Source organism: Echeneis naucrates, chromosome 12 (assembly GCF_900963305.1).
Source record: "Echeneis naucrates chromosome 12, fEcheNa1.1, whole genome shotgun sequence".
Lineage (NCBI taxonomy): Eukaryota > Metazoa > Chordata > Actinopteri > Carangiformes > Echeneidae > Echeneis > Echeneis naucrates.
This window is the reverse complement of record NC_042522.1, coordinates 2,843,447-2,862,304: the sequence shown is the minus strand read 5'-3', so window position 1 is coordinate 2,862,304 and position 18,858 is coordinate 2,843,447. Positions and strand designations below refer to the sequence as shown.

General features: G+C 39.8%; 1 protein-coding gene across 1 annotated transcript in view; it reads right to left on the bottom strand.

The window, feature by feature from the left end:
• The window catches only part of LOC115052331 (uncharacterized), a 48,912-nt gene that overhangs the window by 21,876 nt on the left and 8,178 nt on the right, over positions 1-18,858 (bottom strand). Inside the window, exons 3-7 of the mRNA XM_029516398.1 lie at positions 12,769-12,867; positions 9,716-9,840; positions 937-1,054; positions 355-545; positions 178-250 (exon numbers count right to left, since the gene is read on the bottom strand). Of these exons, the coding sequence (XP_029372258.1) occupies positions 178-250; positions 355-545; positions 937-1,054; positions 9,716-9,840; positions 12,769-12,867 (606 nt within the window). The remainder of the gene's footprint in view (positions 1-177; positions 251-354; positions 546-936; positions 1,055-9,715; positions 9,841-12,768; positions 12,868-18,858) is intronic.

Sequence of the window (18,858 nt, the reverse complement as noted above, 5' to 3'; positions counted from 1 at the left end):
AGGGGCTGAGGGCTGTAACATCTGAAGGGCATTTGGACCGGAAGCTGAAATGACTGTATGTTTCAGTGTGTGACCTAACAGAGGAACGACCAGGTGAGGAGTGTTCATCTGCTTTCAGAGCAGCGTTAATCTCATAGACACATTTACAGACATTAAATTCTTCAGGTGTGTCTTTACCATGTTGTTTTGTTGCTCCATCTCCTCGTTCTTTCCCTGCATGCTGTGAGTGAAGGTTTCCTCTATGCCTGACCTGAATAAAAACACATCACAGCTTTAAGTGGGAGAGTCATCAAAGTTAAACTAAACAGTAATTTCTGGTGAGCGATTTTTCAGTCACAATGTGGTGTTGTGTACCTGTGGGATTGTCTGAGTAGGTTCTGTTTGAAACAGGTCAGTCTCAGGGTCTCTTCCTGATACCTCTGCAGGTCCTGGTTCAGCAGGTGACGCAGTGCGCACAGAGCCTCTTCCTGGAACACCAGCCCCTCTGACTGGACCAGACACTCACCGATGGAGGCCTGAAGTTCCCGACAAATGCACAACTGAAACTGCGAAGACCAAACAATTCAAACAATCAGAATTCCTGCCAACACCATTGAAATATAATTTTTTTTTCATACTGTCAGTCCTACTCAAGGCCCTCTTTCTGCCAGTTAAATTCTCATACATGTTTTGAGGTCTATATATTAATTGTAATATCATGCAATAATCAGTTGATCTGTGTAGCAAAAAACACGTTTCATTGCTTTGATGCTATGCATTGCAATTGTTTGCACTTTGTTAAAATTATTATTGTGTGATAAGAGTAGGCATCTAATAATTGATCATATTAATTAGGTGTGAACCCCAAATATCACATTTACGCAAACTCTGAGGCGTTTTGCTCAATGCCAATTTTAACCCTCTTGGGCACCTATGTTTGATGTCAGTCTCACTTACAGTGGTCGTCTCAAGGCTGAAACTCCTCTTCAGCTTTTCTTCACTCTGTTTTTTCTTCTCTTGAAGACTACAGATCTCAGTGGTGAGCAGCTGCCGACGCCCGTAAATTTGACACAGTCTGAAAACACACAAATACACGTTCTTAAATTCAATGGTGATTCATACTTAGTTTCTGCCCTCAGGTGTTCCTGCTTTATATCTTTTACCCAAGTAGCTCAGTGAAAAGAGACATGAGGCAGGACAAACCCTTCTGATCAGCCTGAAAAAACACTGACGACAGCCACAGGGTCAAATATTCTCTGGAACATTTAAATGACTGAATAAACTCTGATGCTTGTGTTTCTTTGTTTTGGAGTTTGCCCTGGGCCAAACATTAGGGTTCCACCCATGCGGATTATTTTAAACCATCAGCACCTTGTGACCAACCGTACACACACGCACACACTTTACTTTGTCAGGCCCAGAAACCCAAGCAGTCTCTCTGCTCCGATATGAAACAATCCTGAGCTGTGGGCTCCTGTCAGCTTGTTTAACATGACACTCCTGCTTTCCTGAGCAAACATGGCTGTGTATTCTTAGACACACACAGATCTGAACAGCTGATCCAGAGAGTGATTCATTCTCCCTGTTCAAAGTCAACAAAAGTCAAACACTGAAAACAAAACTCAGCTACAGTCCAGCAGATCATTCATATCAGCACTATATCAAATATGACCTGCTGTCACTTCAAAACTATAGTATAACAGTCAGTATACACGAGCACAGACGAGGACCAGCAGCAGTAGAAGCTGTGGTTGGTAGCGATATGTTACAGTTGGATGGAAACTGTATAGCTTCATAGTGGAACTGCTGCAACTTTAGGGGTAGTTATAATAGTGTGTCTTAATGAATTGACAGTTGGCCACTCGCAGCAACAATATCTTGTAATATTTATGTAGTATTTAGTAATTACTTTCTGTGCAGAGTTTGCATTTTCTCTCTGGGTCTTCCAGGTAATCAAGTTTCCTTTCACTATCCAAAGACATCATTCATTCATTCATCTTCAATTACTTATCCATTTCCGGGGCAAAGACATCATGTTTGGGTGAATTGGTGACGCTAAAGTGTCCGTAGGTCTGAGAGTGAGTGGTTGTTGGTCTGTCTGTCTCTGTGTGTTGGCCCTGTGATGGACTGCTGACCTGTCCAGGGTGACCCCGCCCCTCACCCAGTGTGAGCTTTGATTGGCGAAAATACTCCCTGTGACCCAGAAATGGATAAACGGTAGAAGATGAAGGATTGAATGAATGAATAACAGCAGCAGAAGCATTACATTTAACTAGTGTGGCATAGTAATAAACGCCTGGTGCTGCCAACAATACTGCTACAGTAGTTTGATTACAGTAGCTGTGATAATAATACATGAATAGTGATAGTTATAGATGTTGAAGCTCTTGGCCCAGGGACGTAGCTGCATGTTTGGCATACAGAGGCCCTGGGATCAAACCCCCGCCACAAGGCAAACCAGTGGTAGGCTTGTGCTGGTCCCAGGCCCTGATAAATGTGGAGGGTGGCAGCATTATAAAAACTGTGGCCAAATCAATCATGTAAATCACAGAGCTGACTTGCTGTGGCAACCCCAAATAAGGGAAAGCTGAAAAAGACAGGGGGAGAGGAAGCTCTTTATTTTAAAGTATTACTATTAGCAGAAGTAAGCACGTGCACCATTAGTAATGCCAATAGTAGCAGTAAATATATATGTATATGTACATGTATGTGTAATTAGACAGCAAGGGTAGCAGTATTACTGTAGTAATAGTAGTATTCAGAATCAGAATCAGAATAAGAAATACTTTATTAATCACTGCTTTCTGGTGGCTTAAGAAGTTGTGAAGTGTGTTGGCAGGGGGAATGAATGATTTTATGTATCTTTCCATCCTGCATTGGAGATGGATTAACTCTCGATGCTGTGGCACATCATTTGAATTTGCCATTTCAGCAACAGAACAATAGTGGCAGAGATCGGTATGAACTCAAGCTAACAACATCCTGAGAGCCTGAATTGAGAGCCCAAGCGAAGTTAGGATGTCAGGGTGTAATGAAGCGTCTGTCCACTGGGAGCCACTAAACCACTGTGACTGGGAGTGAGAACAGCAGGTGATGAGAGGCACAGAAGTGTTTTGTTTGTGAAGAAGAAGAGGAGGCTAATCTGAGCGAAGCCTTTCCTTTGATGAACTAACTGAAGGAGTGACATTGATGTGGAGAGAAAGTGCAAATTAATACAACCAACACAGACAATGGCACAAAAGCCCAAAAGGCCCTCTGGGAAATATCTTAACGTTGTGATAATGAGGTTTTCGAGGAGGCCTCTGTTTGTACTATGAGAGGGACAGTTTATTTTTTCCAACGTCTTCATGACTCACAGGTCTGTTTTTGAGCTGAGTATCTTTGCAAATGTTCAACATTATGAAAATATCTGACCAAGCAAACATCCAAAGTTTTACTGGACACAGTGAGAATCTTTTGGACAAGAATCCTGCTGAATCCTGCTATGATTTCCAATCTAAGCAAGCATGTCAAGCTTATATAGACATTAAGTACTGTTCAGCTCTACTGTTTGTAGAGCCATAACACAAGATCATACCATATCATTTTAAATGATGCCTAATGGCTGCAACAACAGTCATGTTTAAAATAAATAACATTTATCTTCTTAAGGTTGATGGCTTTTTGGGGAGCATCCCAATTTATGATAAATTTCAGCAAGAATAAATTAGCAGCCTCAATTTTCCATACAATATTTTTTCTTATCTAATATTGATTTAATTGAGAAGTATAAACATGACTACTATCATTTGTGTTTTGCCTGAGTTGAGCGGGATCAACCAATAAGTTAACTTCCTGCAGGATTGTGGGTAATATCTCCCTATGTTAACTTTTGCTCAGACACCTACTGGCACTCGGTGTTCAGAGGAAGTGCACGTGTTGAGATCTTTACTCTGAAGATTCACACAAATTAGTTACTTTGTCACCCGTCAGTCAAAACTCATCTCAGCCAATCAAATGTCTTCATCAAAATACTTATTATTAAAATACTAGTGTGTGTGTGTGTGTGTGTGTGTGTGATGAGCAGCGAGGAGCATCATGTTTTGCTGTGAAAAGACAGTAATTACCAATGAATGTCTGTGTGTAAGTTGTTGACAATTTGAGAAATTCCCCCTCTCTCACAGACACACACACACACACACACACAAAACACAGGCTGTGCCAGCTGTCAGTGTATTCTGATTAGGTGCTTACATACAGAAAAGCGTGAATAGTCCTCCATAATTATGTGAATGTATGTGACAAACACATTTCACTTCATAATTGCAGGTGAAAAATGTGTGGGTGTTATTTTTTAATTTATTTATTTTACATTAATGTCTTGCACAGCTGGGAGCCTGTTACGTATATTTTCAGTGTGTCGAGGTTATATAGTATGTATACACACACTCTGTGTGTGTGTGCGTGTGTGTTTGTGTATATAGCACCAAAACAGCACAAAGAATCAAATGATTCCGGTATGAGTAGAGGTGATGGTATGAATCGGTAAGTAAATGGGAATGAATGTTCATCTTTATCTCTTCCTCATCTTCAAACTGCTGTCTTAAATCCATCCATATTTTTGTTAGTTTTGCAGTTACAAATAAAAATGTTGGAAGCACAGCTAATTTGTAGACCAGTTCCAGTCTCTCACATGTGAGCTTTGTTCAGACTAGACTATTTAGATTATTTACTAATTTAGAATACATTGTTCTTTCTTTATTCAGTTTAACTTTTAGTTGCATTCAGTTTTTTCCTTTTCTGCTTCATCTTTTCATTCCTTCTCCTCCCATTTTATTTCCCCTTTCTTTTCTCTCCAAAAAAATTTATTGAAAATAATAGTTGCCCACAACCTTAAAACTAAAGTTCTTTTGTTGCTAGCAAATTGAAAAAATGGAATGTGGCTGATAAAAACATGTGGCAGAAAAGGAGGGATGGATCCATTATATATTATATCCATTCCTGAATGAAAATGAAAGAATGGGAGGGAAAGTAAACAGACATCTTGAAAGAAGAATTAGTGAAAGTAGGGGCAAAAAGAGGAATGAAGAAGAAGCTCGCGATGAAGACAGAAACATGATTGGTCATGTTTGATGAGTGCGATGTGAGTCCTTACAAGTAACAACAAAAAAGAGCGCAGGAACAGTGCCTTCATGATAAGATGCTCGGTTATATACCTATATATATAACATTCTGCAGAAAAGCATTGCTGGGTGGTCCTGTTGTTTCCCAGATCTGTGACCTGTGTGTGTCCTACAGAGGCGGATCCCATCGAACAGGGCTCTGTGAGTCAATGAAGAATTCCAGCTTCTCCACCATGGTAAATGATTTCTTGATCGATATCAGAGGATTTTGAAGCTATGAGAAAGAATGAGCAGATTTTTCTTCATCAAGTAAGAGGAAGATGATAAGTTCAGCTGGGTAATTTCCAAACTGCCAGTCCGCCTGTTAGTCTTGGCAACAACAAGAGATTTTGTTGCATAACCAGACTCTGTTTCAGTCTCCTCTATGGGAAAACACCCCTGAAAACTCCACACAATCAGGCTTTATCTATACCTCTGCCTAAACCGTTTCTAAAGTGGGCTCAGACATTGAGGCTGAAAACATGCCAACCTAATGCTAAACTGTCTTAAAGGGCATCCTATCTAATGACCATCGAGAGGCGACTTCACTGGTTGTTTAAATAAGTCAGACAGTATTGAAGTCTGTGTGAAAATGGCCCTATTTCTCATTTGATTTATTAGTTCAGCAAATGTTTTAAAATGATGGTCCCATTTCGAAGAAACTAGGCCATATAGGAGGGTATGAATAAAGGGAGCGGCTAGTTGCTGACTGACAGAATGTTCTACACAGTCTGAATATAGCGCAGAACAGGTCAGATCCAACCAGTAGAAACTACATTTGGAGGAGTGTCCTCCTCCAAATGTGGTTTCTACTGGTTTAAATAAGAAAGAGAAACCGTGATGGCTGACAAACAAATGGAGGTTTTGACATCACATTGGACTGACACTTCATACACTACTGCATACAAGACAGTTTGTCTGGTATAAGAATTCACGTCTTAACTCTGTGGACCTCATGGCCTTGGTGGGTCAGATGATCTTTCTGACATTTCACAGACACACTGATATAGTCTACTACATAAATAAGACAAATGGACTGAAATGCGATGAAAAAAATCGAATTAATCCTGAGTGTTCACATTACTCTGGCTAATCCACAAAGAACTTGAACCATAGAAAAGAAACGGTCCCCATGAAACCCATTGGTGACAAATTAGGCTGATCTGGGTAAACCGAGCCTTTAATAGGCAACATGTCAGTATAAGGGAGGAGGTGACAAAGACAAAACAGCAACCTTCAGATTTTCATTGAAACCTCAAATTCAAGACAAATGGAATGAGAAAGTGAAGACATATTTTCCTTCCTAATTTCTGTCAACCGCCCTTTGAACTGCATCTTATCCAACTTCCATTCATATGACTTATGAATCTCTTATATTACACTCATTCTATTGGTCATGTGTTAAAAACAACTCCCACTCCACAGACAGGAGGGTCAAAGGTCAATTGCATCTCCACAGTGAGATGAAGTAAATTCATCTCAAATGTATTCGTGAAGGACTTTTTTTTTTAAATAAATGGCAGTGTTATACAACAGCAGGAAAGCACAAGAGAATAAAGAAGCTCAACAAACAATAAAACAAGTCAATGGACATTGGAATCTTATTGCTTCAAGGTGAATGCAGGGCAGCTGAACCTTTTAGGGTTTTACATGTACATCACAACCGATGCATTTCAGAATCAAAATTTTCTCTTTGTACTTACATCTTTGCATTGTCATGATTTTATGAGAAAACTAACAGTTTTATTTATGCTCTACATGTAAAAATCCCAACAAGGGGTCACAGTAATTACACAACTTCTGCGCAAAAGTTTTGAATTGTATTCTACCTATTAAATTAAAATCACCGTCACATTTAAAATTTGCTAAATGAATGAACATGGCAGATTCTAAAAACAAGAATGACCATTTGCATTTGGCTGTATCCCACTGAACTTTGAAACTGGAGCCTGAGACTGTAAGCCAGTGTTGTTGCCAGTTGGGAAAGTATCATACCTGCAGCCTAAAATTATCATATGAGGAAAATTATCACACACACCCAATTTGTAATATGTTTTGCATCACCATGTGCTATTGACTATAAAGAGACACGTGAGACGATGCATATAATCAACTGCTGTATGTCTGTGCAGGATATGTTTCCCGTTTTTTGTTTGCTAATGAATTAATTTAGCAATGTATTGCAGGCATTACATTATACTATGGGATCGTTGGAATTATTAATCGTGCATTTTACAGAGGGTAAAATTATTGTACGTCTGGCAAAGTTACCATGAACTCTTTCGGAAAAATGTTTACAGGACGAAAAAATCAAGTGCAAAAGTAGTGACAAATTTCACATAGACTTCAATCCAATTTGACTTGCAGGTTGCAGGTTTAAGGAACTTGAGCACTGGCTTCACTTCAAAGACCCAGAGTACATGTCCACTATATGTCAGATGAGGAAAATTATGCTGTTTCGCCTTGACAAAGAAACTGAACTAAAGCAAGAGTTTAGAAAAACTGTTCCAGAAGTTTTTGGTACGAAAGCTGCTTGTTTCCTGCAGCGTAAAGTCTACTCAGGAAAAAAAAGAAGAGCTTTATCTCTGTTCATGAAGGGTGCAGAGTCTTAGCTCGATCCTCTTTTCATATACAAAACCCAACCTGTGTTCTCGCTGACATTACCACATAAGCCTGCATTAAAGCCAAGGAAAAACCCTGGTAAAATGAAAGCAGGGTGACGTCTTCTTCCAGTAAGCCGAGCGGATATGAGTTTAGGGTATCATGTCTGGAGGGACATGACCAAGACGTGTAACAGTTTTCTTTCATCTTTTGTCATTTAGCCTTTTATCCAGGCTCCGACAAGCGATGAGAACCAGGGTTATTAAGAAATTAGGAAGGGAGTGGTGTGTGTGTTTGCATCTATTTCCACACCTTGAATAGTGAGATGTGTTTTAGCTTGCCTTCTCTGACAGAAGTGAGACCAGTTGAAGTGTTCTGCCAAACTGATCATCATGGCAAGATTACAAAGAGTAGGAGCAAACAGGGTGAGGCAGCAGCCACCTACCACCATCTGAAGATTCACCACAAAATCTGAAAATTCACCATGATCTCTCACTTTCCCACAGCTTATAAATAAGTCTGAAAGTGGAACATTATATCACCATCCAGAAATTTTCCCTGCTACCAACCAGTATGACTGTATGGCTAGACAGATAAAGTTTTGGATCAGGTTTCAGGGTAGTGATGCTCATGGAGGAGTTGTTGCAGTGTGCTCCAGTGAGCTGATATTAGTGACAGTGTTGACATTATTGGGCAGGTCGATACACAGAGCTGTAACATTCAAATCGGAATAACAGCAAGCTTTCAGAGAGTTAAAACAAATTCCAAATAAATTAGTGCATAAACCTTATGAATAATATAATCAATATTGGAATGCTGTGTAGGTACTCTGCTCCAAACTGGTGTCAGGGCAGTGTTCATTTAAAGATATGACTGTGTCAACCAAGCTCCTGAATTAAAAAAAAAAAACAAACAAACAAAGAAATTACAATAAAAGCTAGAAATGAATAACAACTACCATGAGCAACATTTTACAAATTTCAGCAACCCACTGTGATGTCAGCCATTGGACTTGAAACTAGTGACTGAGATCATAAAATCATTAGGAAAATGGTTGTTGAGCGAATAAATCAAATGGGACGTAGGGCCATTTTCACATACAATTCATTACAATCTGCGGTCATTAGATAGAATGAAGGTTTAGGTCCCTCCAGCACTGGCTTCAGTTTTGAAGTCTATGTTCACTTCTAAGTGAATACACTATGGGAACAGTCAATGTAACAAAATAATCTCAGCTCAAAAGCTCCATTTAGTCCTTACGAATTTACAGGAAATCTCAAATGCACAAAAGAGCCATTCACTTTCATTTTCTCACACTTTTTCAGCCACACACACACAAAGGCAGGCTGGATCCTGTTGTTTTCTCTAGTGGAGCAGAACCTGCTGCTGTCATGAGATACAGTGAAACTCCCACAGTCGTGTTTCAGCTCTGTGACAAAACGTTACAAACCAACACAGAGCTGCCTCCTACTCACATGTTCAAACAGCACAGAACACGGGCATGAGTTTACAAAGAGAGGAGTCCAGACTCAGTGAGAACAATCCAGATTCTGCTTTATAAGAAACATAGCAACGAGGCTAGTGGTGGTTTATTTTTAGCTTAATGCTGCAGAGCGAACTTATGTACTGCTGACTGAATAAAGTTTATAATTATCATGTATGTTTGGCTGTCACACTTTATAAATACCTTGAGGATTACTTTGGTGAATCGGTTAATGTTTTCTGGGTTTTGACAATAGGATGACTATTTATTGATTGATTAATATGACGCTGTTGTCAATCTTAAGAAAGCAAAATATCAGGAAAATTTTATTTCATTTGGACGGCACCAGTATGGCGTTAAACAGAAAGACACAAACACAACACCTCTGGTTCGTGCCATTGGTAAAGTGTCCGCCCTTCTGAGGTACAGTGAAACTCTCCACTTTGGCGCACACAGACTAATGCCCTTTCATGCTATCCACTAGCTAGGCCAACATGTGTCATGGACTCACTGTGTATGTATGTTGCTGAGCTCCCGTTCTGTCTGTCTCTGCAGTTGCTGGAGGTCAGAGGTCAGCTCCTCACTCAGAACGGTAATCTTCCAGAGCCCTTTTTTTCCACTGTTTTCCTCACAGTCCTGGCCAGAGCAGGAGAAAGAAGAAGTTAGAGGAGCCTTTGCATGTCTGCTGGCCATATTGGAGGTCAACAAAACAAAACAAACAACAAAAATTTTGTGCTAACATCATATCAATCTGTTCATAAGCAAGCCATTGTAGCTCCATCCAATTATCATACAATAACTTCAAAATCGATTCTTCGTTGTATGTTCCTCTCTTAAAAACAGAACATATTATCCAGTTTTCATTATTTACATGCTGTCTTTCATTGTGTAAAGAGTGTAACTTTGTAAATATTGCTTGAAAAGTTTACAAGGGGAGCACCAAGGGACTGGCTTTTTCCATGCTTAGTTCATCTGCTGGATTATATAAAGGTGTAAATTCCAAAGACCACACAGACTACAAACGCCAAACCAAAATGAGCTTGTCTGGTCTACAGACAATTCCTGTTTATCCTTGTGTCCACATTATTCCCACTTCAGAAAACTATTTTGGCTTCATTTTAAGCAGCCTCAGAAGTGGGACTGACTTGAAAAGAGTTTTCAGATGCAGCTTCCACAGAATGTGGCTTTTGAATGGCAAAGCTTGGGTGATCTTTCTCTATTAGGCAGATTTCTGAGACCCACACTGAACACAATGCACAGACAGCAGAAGAAGTCAAGAAAAAGAAACTGCTATTGGTAGGTCTTAGAGAGCAAATGTACTAAAGTCATTGACCACTTTTATTACTGGGAAACAGACTGTGCCAAATCCTTCGGCGATTCTGTCTCTAAATGACACACCTAAATAGTTACCAAGGTGAACAGCAAAACATACGCTTCATAAACAAATATTATTTAGTCCTTTATTTAGAGTATTATTTGAGAAAACATTTCATTTCTGAGTGGTCTGCTATCACAGAAGAGAGTAATTAATCACCATAGAGAGGGATAGCAGACAGACACAAAGAGGCAAAAAGAGACACACAGACAAGAGGGAGAGCCAAAAGAGACACTCGAAGACATGAAGAGTATAGCAAAAGTTGGGAGAAGTTAAATCTAACATGGTGCGTCTGAACTCTTTGAGGTGATGGAGTCGTTCAGAGAGCGGCTGTGGGCTGAGAGACAACAGACCGACTGAGTCATCCTGGCAGAACACGATGCTCACCCTCATCCTCCCCTTCGTCTGTCTGTCTGAGTCCATGTGACTCAGTATGAGAGACAAACTGGCACTATGTTCACACATCAGCCAATCAGATTTCTTTCTCACACATGATCTTTAGTGCTCACACTTCAGAGTTGCAAAATAAACCTTCATTTTCATGATTTTAGATTGCGAAAGTGATGACACAGTGATCCCAGAGCAACTGCTACATCATCTGCTCCAGATGCAGAACAAACATACTAATTTAAAGTGGTTCATCCTGAAATACAGGACTCCAAAATCTGGGGCATTGTGATACCAACCCACAAAGATTTACTTTCTATAATCCCTGTATCTCTTATTAAAGGTTGCAGGTTATCCATTTTGTCTTCTCGTGCAAGATCATATATTTATTACACCTCTATAATCTCCCCAGCAAATTAGAAATCTTTATTTTTGTAGTAACTGCTTTCCAAAATAACCACATATCTTGGTGACTTTTCCAAAGAACGCAGATGCAGGGTATTTGCAAACATTTGTAAATTTGCAGTAAATTGTGTCCATGGAGTCACATTCACAATCCAGACACGATCTGCGACACCAGGACTGACTGCCCTATACTACACGTCTGGACAATCCCATATCTTTATTTTAACACCAAGAAATGGAAAAATGTTTCAAAATATATTTCTGTATTGGGTTGCACAGTGAATGGTGGTTAGTGCTGTAGCCTCCCAGCAAGTCAACTCTGGGTTTGATTCCCTACATGTTCTCCCTGTGTCTGTGTACATTCTCTTGGGTGCCTCTGCTTCCTGCATTACAACATCCTTGTCATTGTATTCATGTGGAAGGTAATGTGTATGCTGGATGTTTATCTTTCATTAGCTGTTCATTAAATAATGCTTCAAAAAATTAAATTGGCTCACTTTCACTTTTATCATTTAGAGCGGATAATCAGTGGGGAGGAACAAAGAAAAAAAAGAAAAGAATGGAACACACAACAAGTTTGTGTTAAATCTGTGAAAATGCCTAAAGTTCCTGGGGGGTTGCTCTTTTCAGCAGCCATCATGCTCACTTTATAAACTTTTAAGAGAACTTCAACCTCAAAAACGGGTCACATCAGGGAAATGACATTAAAACCCATACACAAACATCTCGAGCAGAGCTTTAACTTGATTTTTTGTTCCTCTTTTATTATATTTTTTGCAATTAAGGCTTCGGGGAGCAAAAGCAGTTGACACTAGAGTGGGGCAATAACTTGGGTTTGAGCTGCCTGGTTCATCGTGGCCTCAGGAGACATCACCAAGAGACAAAGAAAGACAGCACACAGCACAGATTCTCAGAAAAAAAATGGTGAAAATCACATAAAGACAGTGCCGATAAAAAACACATAGACTTTTGGGAGGAATGCAGTTAAGGCAGGGTTGTGCAATTAGCCCGGTAGCCTCTAGCAAAGATGCACACTTTAAAAACATCAGGTAAAAAAAAAAGGAACAGCTAAGTCCAACCTCAGCAAAGATAAAATGACACTTGATGCCTCTGCCACACTGCTGATAATCATCTAACTGTTTTTACTGGAGGTGTCATGTTTAACGTTCCTGAAACAAGTTCAGCTAAATTTGTGGGGATTTGAGTCATTAAAGAGTAAAATGCTCTCTTCCATCTGTCCGATTGGAAAATTTGTCCTTCAGGTAATGATCAAATCTTTGTGCACTAAGAAGACATAAATGTTATTTCTATTATTTTATCACATTTGCATTTTTTGTTAAGTGTTAAACAGCTTTATAATCGTATATTTATTAACAGGGATTTTTCAAGCCATTCACCTGCTGGTCCTCAGTGACCGGGGACTGCAGAATCTGAACTTTGTCTTCTATAAGCTGCCGTAGTTTGTCCACAGAGACAGGAAAATTCTCTCTGTTTCTCTGGAAAGAGAAGGAATATTTCCTTATTTCATCACCATTCATCATAGTAGGGTTAGGGTTGAAGGATGTTACAGATTGTTTTACTTAAATGTCTAGATGCCACAATTAAGGCAACACTCAATTAGCAAAACACTGTCCTTTGATTCTCAAAGAAGCATTTTTATCATTGTGGAATGCAGAGACAAGAACAAAATGACTCATGCCCTCCAGACTGAACACTGCAACACTTCAGACATGTGCCTTTGGTTTCTGAAGCCTTTACAGGACACACACAAAAAAAGCAAAAAAAAAGTAAACTAGTGACTAGTAAAAGCAAAAACTTCCACTGCAACTTTTCATAAATTCATTTGGTCACTATCCAAAATTTTATTTAGATATGAAACATAACATCCTGACTTATGTGATGAGGCGTACAGTATAATTGCAACTTTTTACTTGCTCTAAGAGTACTTACATGAGATTGATTAAAAATATATATGCGCTTGTCTGTGTGTATGTGTGCATACTGATGCATGAAAACTGGGTGAAAGATATATTCCCAGAAAATGTCTGTTATCTTTGGTGCCTTGGTGTGCACGCGTTAAGGCAAAAGAAATCCTTAAGATAACAAGGTCCAACCTTTACACTTACACTTAGCTTGAAATGACATGCAGACAAACATAATGTATGAGAGTTGTTGGTGTCAGCTGTCATTGTTTTTAGAAGGATTGTGTCCTGGAGGAGCTTGCCATGTCTACTTTTCAATCTGACAGATGAGTGGCAGGTAGCAAGAGGTCATGTGAAAGGATGACCCTCAGCCTGCAGTGATGAGACTGACTTTGTGCAGCAAGAAAGAAGTTTATTCTTCTCTGTTCTTGCACCTTTATAACCATGTTTGATCGGTTGAAATGTCACATTTCAATGTGCCGTGGAACATAGCATCAGAAATGTTTAGTATTATTCTGAAGATGAGTATTATAAATAGTAGGTGTATAGTTTGCCTACAGAGCAGACCTTCCGTTGTTTCTGCCCTGCTTTCCGCCCACCACTGTTTGAAATCCACCACAGAGAACCATTGTGTGCTGAAACAGCCTCATAGAATTTCATCTTACTGGAAATACATCAATCTTCATATGCCCCCTATATGAAAATATACAGATGGACAGAAGGCAATTAATTCCCTTCCTCACCATATGAATGAATGCATTTATAACATGAGTGGGCTAGGTGTCCATGGCACACTGTGTCCGTGTTGTCAGATTAAATGCAATCAAAAAAATCCATTGTGTTTTAATCCCCTTGAGAAAGATTACATGCATTGGTAGGAGCTTAAGGGAGCTGGGTTGTTTCTAAGATGATAGAAATGACAGAAAAACAAGTCACAGGCAGCGTTTAAGTAGCATGTAACTTTCAGTAGACCCAACAAAGTCCTTTCTTTTAAACAAACATCTCATTATAAAGTAAAATAGTGCTTCGTGAATGTGGGTTGCTATAACTCACTGCTCATTACTTTCTAACCCTGTCTCCCAGAAATTATGTTTATATACAGCTAATTTGTTTTTCCAATTATGTTTGCTGGCAAAACATAATTGGGAAAACAAATCAGTAATATATAAATGTGATTTGTGTGAGACAGGGTTTTTGATGTCAGAATAACATAACCTGGATCTGTCTAGATTTTAAATGATTCTGCAAATGAAACACTCATAGATACCGATACGTTGGTATCTATCTCAGCTCTCTGTCAGATTCTCTAAATGGTGATACAACGAAGCAAAGAATCAAAGCAAATGGACAGCCCTGACTTTTCTACACTTACTGACCACTCAAAGCTTTTCAATGCTCTCTACTTCTACAACTACAACACAACTGTTGCAGTTCTTGGCAACACATTCTCACATTTCACACAGATTTTCTGGCTGGATTGAAACATCCAACCTCTAAATGTAAACTGAGCACTACCTCTGGCTGTGTGACACACATGTGAGTCAACTTCAACCACACATGGGATTGCTTTAGTTACAAAGGTACTACATCACAGTCCAGTTAACGTCCCTTTCATTACTGACGATAGATCAGTAAAGACTATATAATGAAAATAACTCTTCAACACGACAAACTCTCTGATGGTCTAACTTTCTGAAATACTCACTGCAGGACCTGGAGACGGAGAAGTGCTCATGATGACAAAAACACTTGCAATCATATCTTTACTGAGCTCAGGACACAGGGGCTTTCTGCGTGTGTTAGTGGGTGGGCTGCACTACTGTGTACATGGAGATGACCCTAACTACAACCTCGCTACTGATCAGACTCGACGAGCAGAGAGGGAGAGAAAATGAGAGTTAGTTGTGTCCAGCCACAGTTTGCTGAGTTTTGCTGCCTGACTGATCATGTTACTCAACTCTCATTTAAAGAGAGAGAACATCAGCCATGAATGAGAGGAGAGGAGAGGAGAGGAAAACTAATTTTTAGATTAGATTAACCACCGACTCAACATGACGAAATACATTGTGAAATGTGTATCCTGAGTTCATGCCACATTCAAAGGCTTGGCAAGTTTTCAATGTGTAGCAAATTTATGTGAAAAAGGGCCAAAAAGGAACACATTCTTTTATAGAATGCATCCTTTGTTTCACTTTGTAAGTTATGTCTGTGTTTAATGGGCAACAGCTCCTTTCTAGAAAACATTGCAACGACCTGTGTGACTAAACTGTGGATTTTGGCAAATGCAGACCTTTAGGAAAATGGTTGAAAATGAAAACGAATCTAATTAAAGACAGCTTTACTTTCTCTTAGTGAAAAATAACTGGTAGATGTGTTTTAAAGCCACTGTTTGAATGTTTATGCATTTATTGCATAATTTCTTGTCAGTGTTTTTATACACTGCAAACTGCGAAGCTACTAGATTGTTCAAAAATGTAGTACGTGATACTGTAAGTATAACATCAGCGAATAAGTACCTAATATGAAAATTGCTTTTTTTATTTAGTATGTTAAATGTGCTTAATAAAGCTATATTTGCCGAAACAATGAGAAACATCAATTAATAATCAAAGAAACACAAGGAGCACATGGAGAAACAAAACTCATTATAAAAGCCTAAAGAGTTTGGCAAGCCACAGCTGTCAAGTCCAGGCTGGTTGGTGCAAAGACAACATAAACTGTGACTAAACCTTAGGTTGGGTTGCATCATTGAAATTCCAGCTCTCAACCGCCCCATCCGAGTCAGAGGAGTCTTAATGCCCTCTCCAAGGTGTGTCTGGGTGGGGCCTGATGACTACAGCAGCCTGCCAAGTCAGACACACCTTGATAAGCTAGCAGGCAATGTGAGGGTGGAGCCTCCCTGCATATCTGCAGGGCTCGCTCCCTTTCTATCGGCATTTTCTGTTCAGGCCGTATTTCAGTCTCTCCACCACAAACACACACATAAGCAACAACGCACTAACACACAAACACTTTTCAGATGCTGCAGTGATTAAGACACTTCAAAGTAGGAATATTATCAGTTAATGTCCATGGCACGTCCTGTCTGGATATGCTTGGATTTTGGCAGTAGAGAAGATGACTAAGAGATCAGTAAAAAAACTGTTAGGATGCCTCCTCTGGTGAACATGATTATTTACAGTTAATTGCATAGAATTTGCTCAACTTCTGGATGAAAGTTGCTGCAGACTGAAACATAACTGACTGCATGTGTCCAAATTGTTACAGTTTAAGTACTCTGAGCTAAGTACTTCAGTCAGGGTGAAATGACTTCTGTTGAAAACGAATCCAAGCTGCATTTGCATTTTTCCGACTTCCTCTCTCCTGCGTCCTCTTCCAGCCGACAGAGAGAAGAACAATCCATGTCTTCAGTCTGGCTGAAGGATGCAGTGAGAGCAACACATTTAGCTGCTAAATGTTTTCCCTTCTTCACCAGCTGGTGACTAACTTCACCAACAACCTGCTGCCTGTTGCTGCTGATGAGAGTGAACCAGCACTTGCAATTAAAACCAACCCATGAGCTTTAAGGGGCCAAACTATGCCATAAAAATTTTATGCATCATCATGAGTGAGCTTTCTCAGCAGCTGTCAGTCATTCTGCATTGTACTGCTACCCACAAAAGATTTTTTTTTTCCAACATACAATCTTTTAACAAATCGACTTAATTGTGGAGCTTTGAGACACCTCCTTTAGATTTCAGTCAAAAATCAACGTCAGTAAAAATAAAATGATAGTGACTCCCCCTTAGAGGAGTGGCCCATTCTTTTCACCTGAGACACTGCAGACTCTCCCTGTTTGAACAAATAATATTGTTGAGTCAGGGGAGGCTTCTTCTCCGCCCGCAGAAACTTGTGAATCACTCAAACATCAACCTTGTCATTTACTTTGTATTTTTTACTCTGCATGTGTCTAAAATGTGATTGATTGCACTTTTAACACCAATATAGGACTCCAGGCCGTTTTGTGAACCCTAACCAGTATCTTAAATATTATGTTCATGCTTCCTTTGCTTTCCCTTCTCATTTTTTTAGTCCACCTAAAAATGTAAAAATACATTTGAACGCAGGTTGGACTTGAAGTCATGGCACTGTAGCAAGGACAGCAGGTTGGACAGCACACAGTTCTGACCCAGCTGACCGGTCACTTTATCTGCAACTTTTCTCACCTTGTTCTTGTAGTAGTTTTTATCTCTGTCTTATTTAATGTCTTTTGCCGCCTGTCCTCTGTGTCCTATTTAATTTCTTTATTCGTCACCTGTTCTCTTGTCTCGTACTGCTGTGACATTGGAATTTCCCTAATTGGGATCAATAAAGTATTATCTTATCTTCCAAAAGGCACACAAAGGCACACAAGGTAACCCATCAGGGTATATCATCATAGATCCCAAACACTGGAGGTGATTTATATCAACTCCAGAAGAAACCAGGCATCTGGCAGATCAGCTCTTCTTGTCTGACTCTGTGAGATATACCAGAGCAGCTCAGTAGGCTGTCTCTAAAAAGATGTGTCGCACCTCAGGCCCCAGTGAAGAATCCATGGTCTGCAAATCCATGTCAAGCAAATCAAAAGCCAAAAATGTCTTTATAAGCCAACCATCCAAAACAGTAACACCTAAATCCTCATGGAGGTGGGATTGTGCTTGTGAAGGGAAATTTAGAACACCTCAGCGTGGTTCAGAGTCTGGGACTGATTGCTCTTCATCCATCAGCTGATAATTAGTCGAAGCCATTATTCTGCAGCTCTGCACTATCTTGGTGATGACACGTCATGGTGCAGTAAACAGACCTGTGTGTGGGAACTAGGGAGCTCCCCCAGACTGCGCATGCTCATGATTCGCAGCTGTGGTATGCAACATCATGTGTTGCTGGACTTTGAACCAACAAGAGCTTTAAACTCAGAGTGAACAGCCGGAGACGCCCTGCAGGCTCATTTACTGCCCTGGAATGTTTCCTCACCATAGAAACAGCTGTTTCTATGGTAAGGAAATATGGTTATGCTGCACCTGAGAGTTTACACTGACATGGCGTGGATTTAGCCGAATTCCACGTCAAATCATTTTACACCTACAATTCACTTTGGTTGCTTTAAAATTACTGTTCGACATAAAGTGACTGCCTCATAAGATGTGCTCAATGATTTGGCTTCTCCAATTTTAGACTCCTGTGATGTTCATGGTTTGTGGTGAATGATATGGGATATAGGTCTTGCTTTTTGTTTCTGCTAGGCGCATCTGTTTTTTACTCAGATGAGTTTCTTTCTGATGCTCAGCGATTTAATGGTTCTGACATTTTGTCATAAATTATAATTGTTAAACTCAAACAAATAAATCAATCTATTCACAGGGCACACCCCCAAATTTCTCTTGGTAAGAACTCATGTTAATGTGTTGCTCCATACTTTCCACCAGATGTTGAACCTGAGGCCACATGAACATTACTGAGGTTCAGGACTGATACTGGGTGAGCATCACAGCAGGTGTTGTGCTTCATCCTAAAACTTTTGGATGGGGAGTGGGTTTGGTTTCC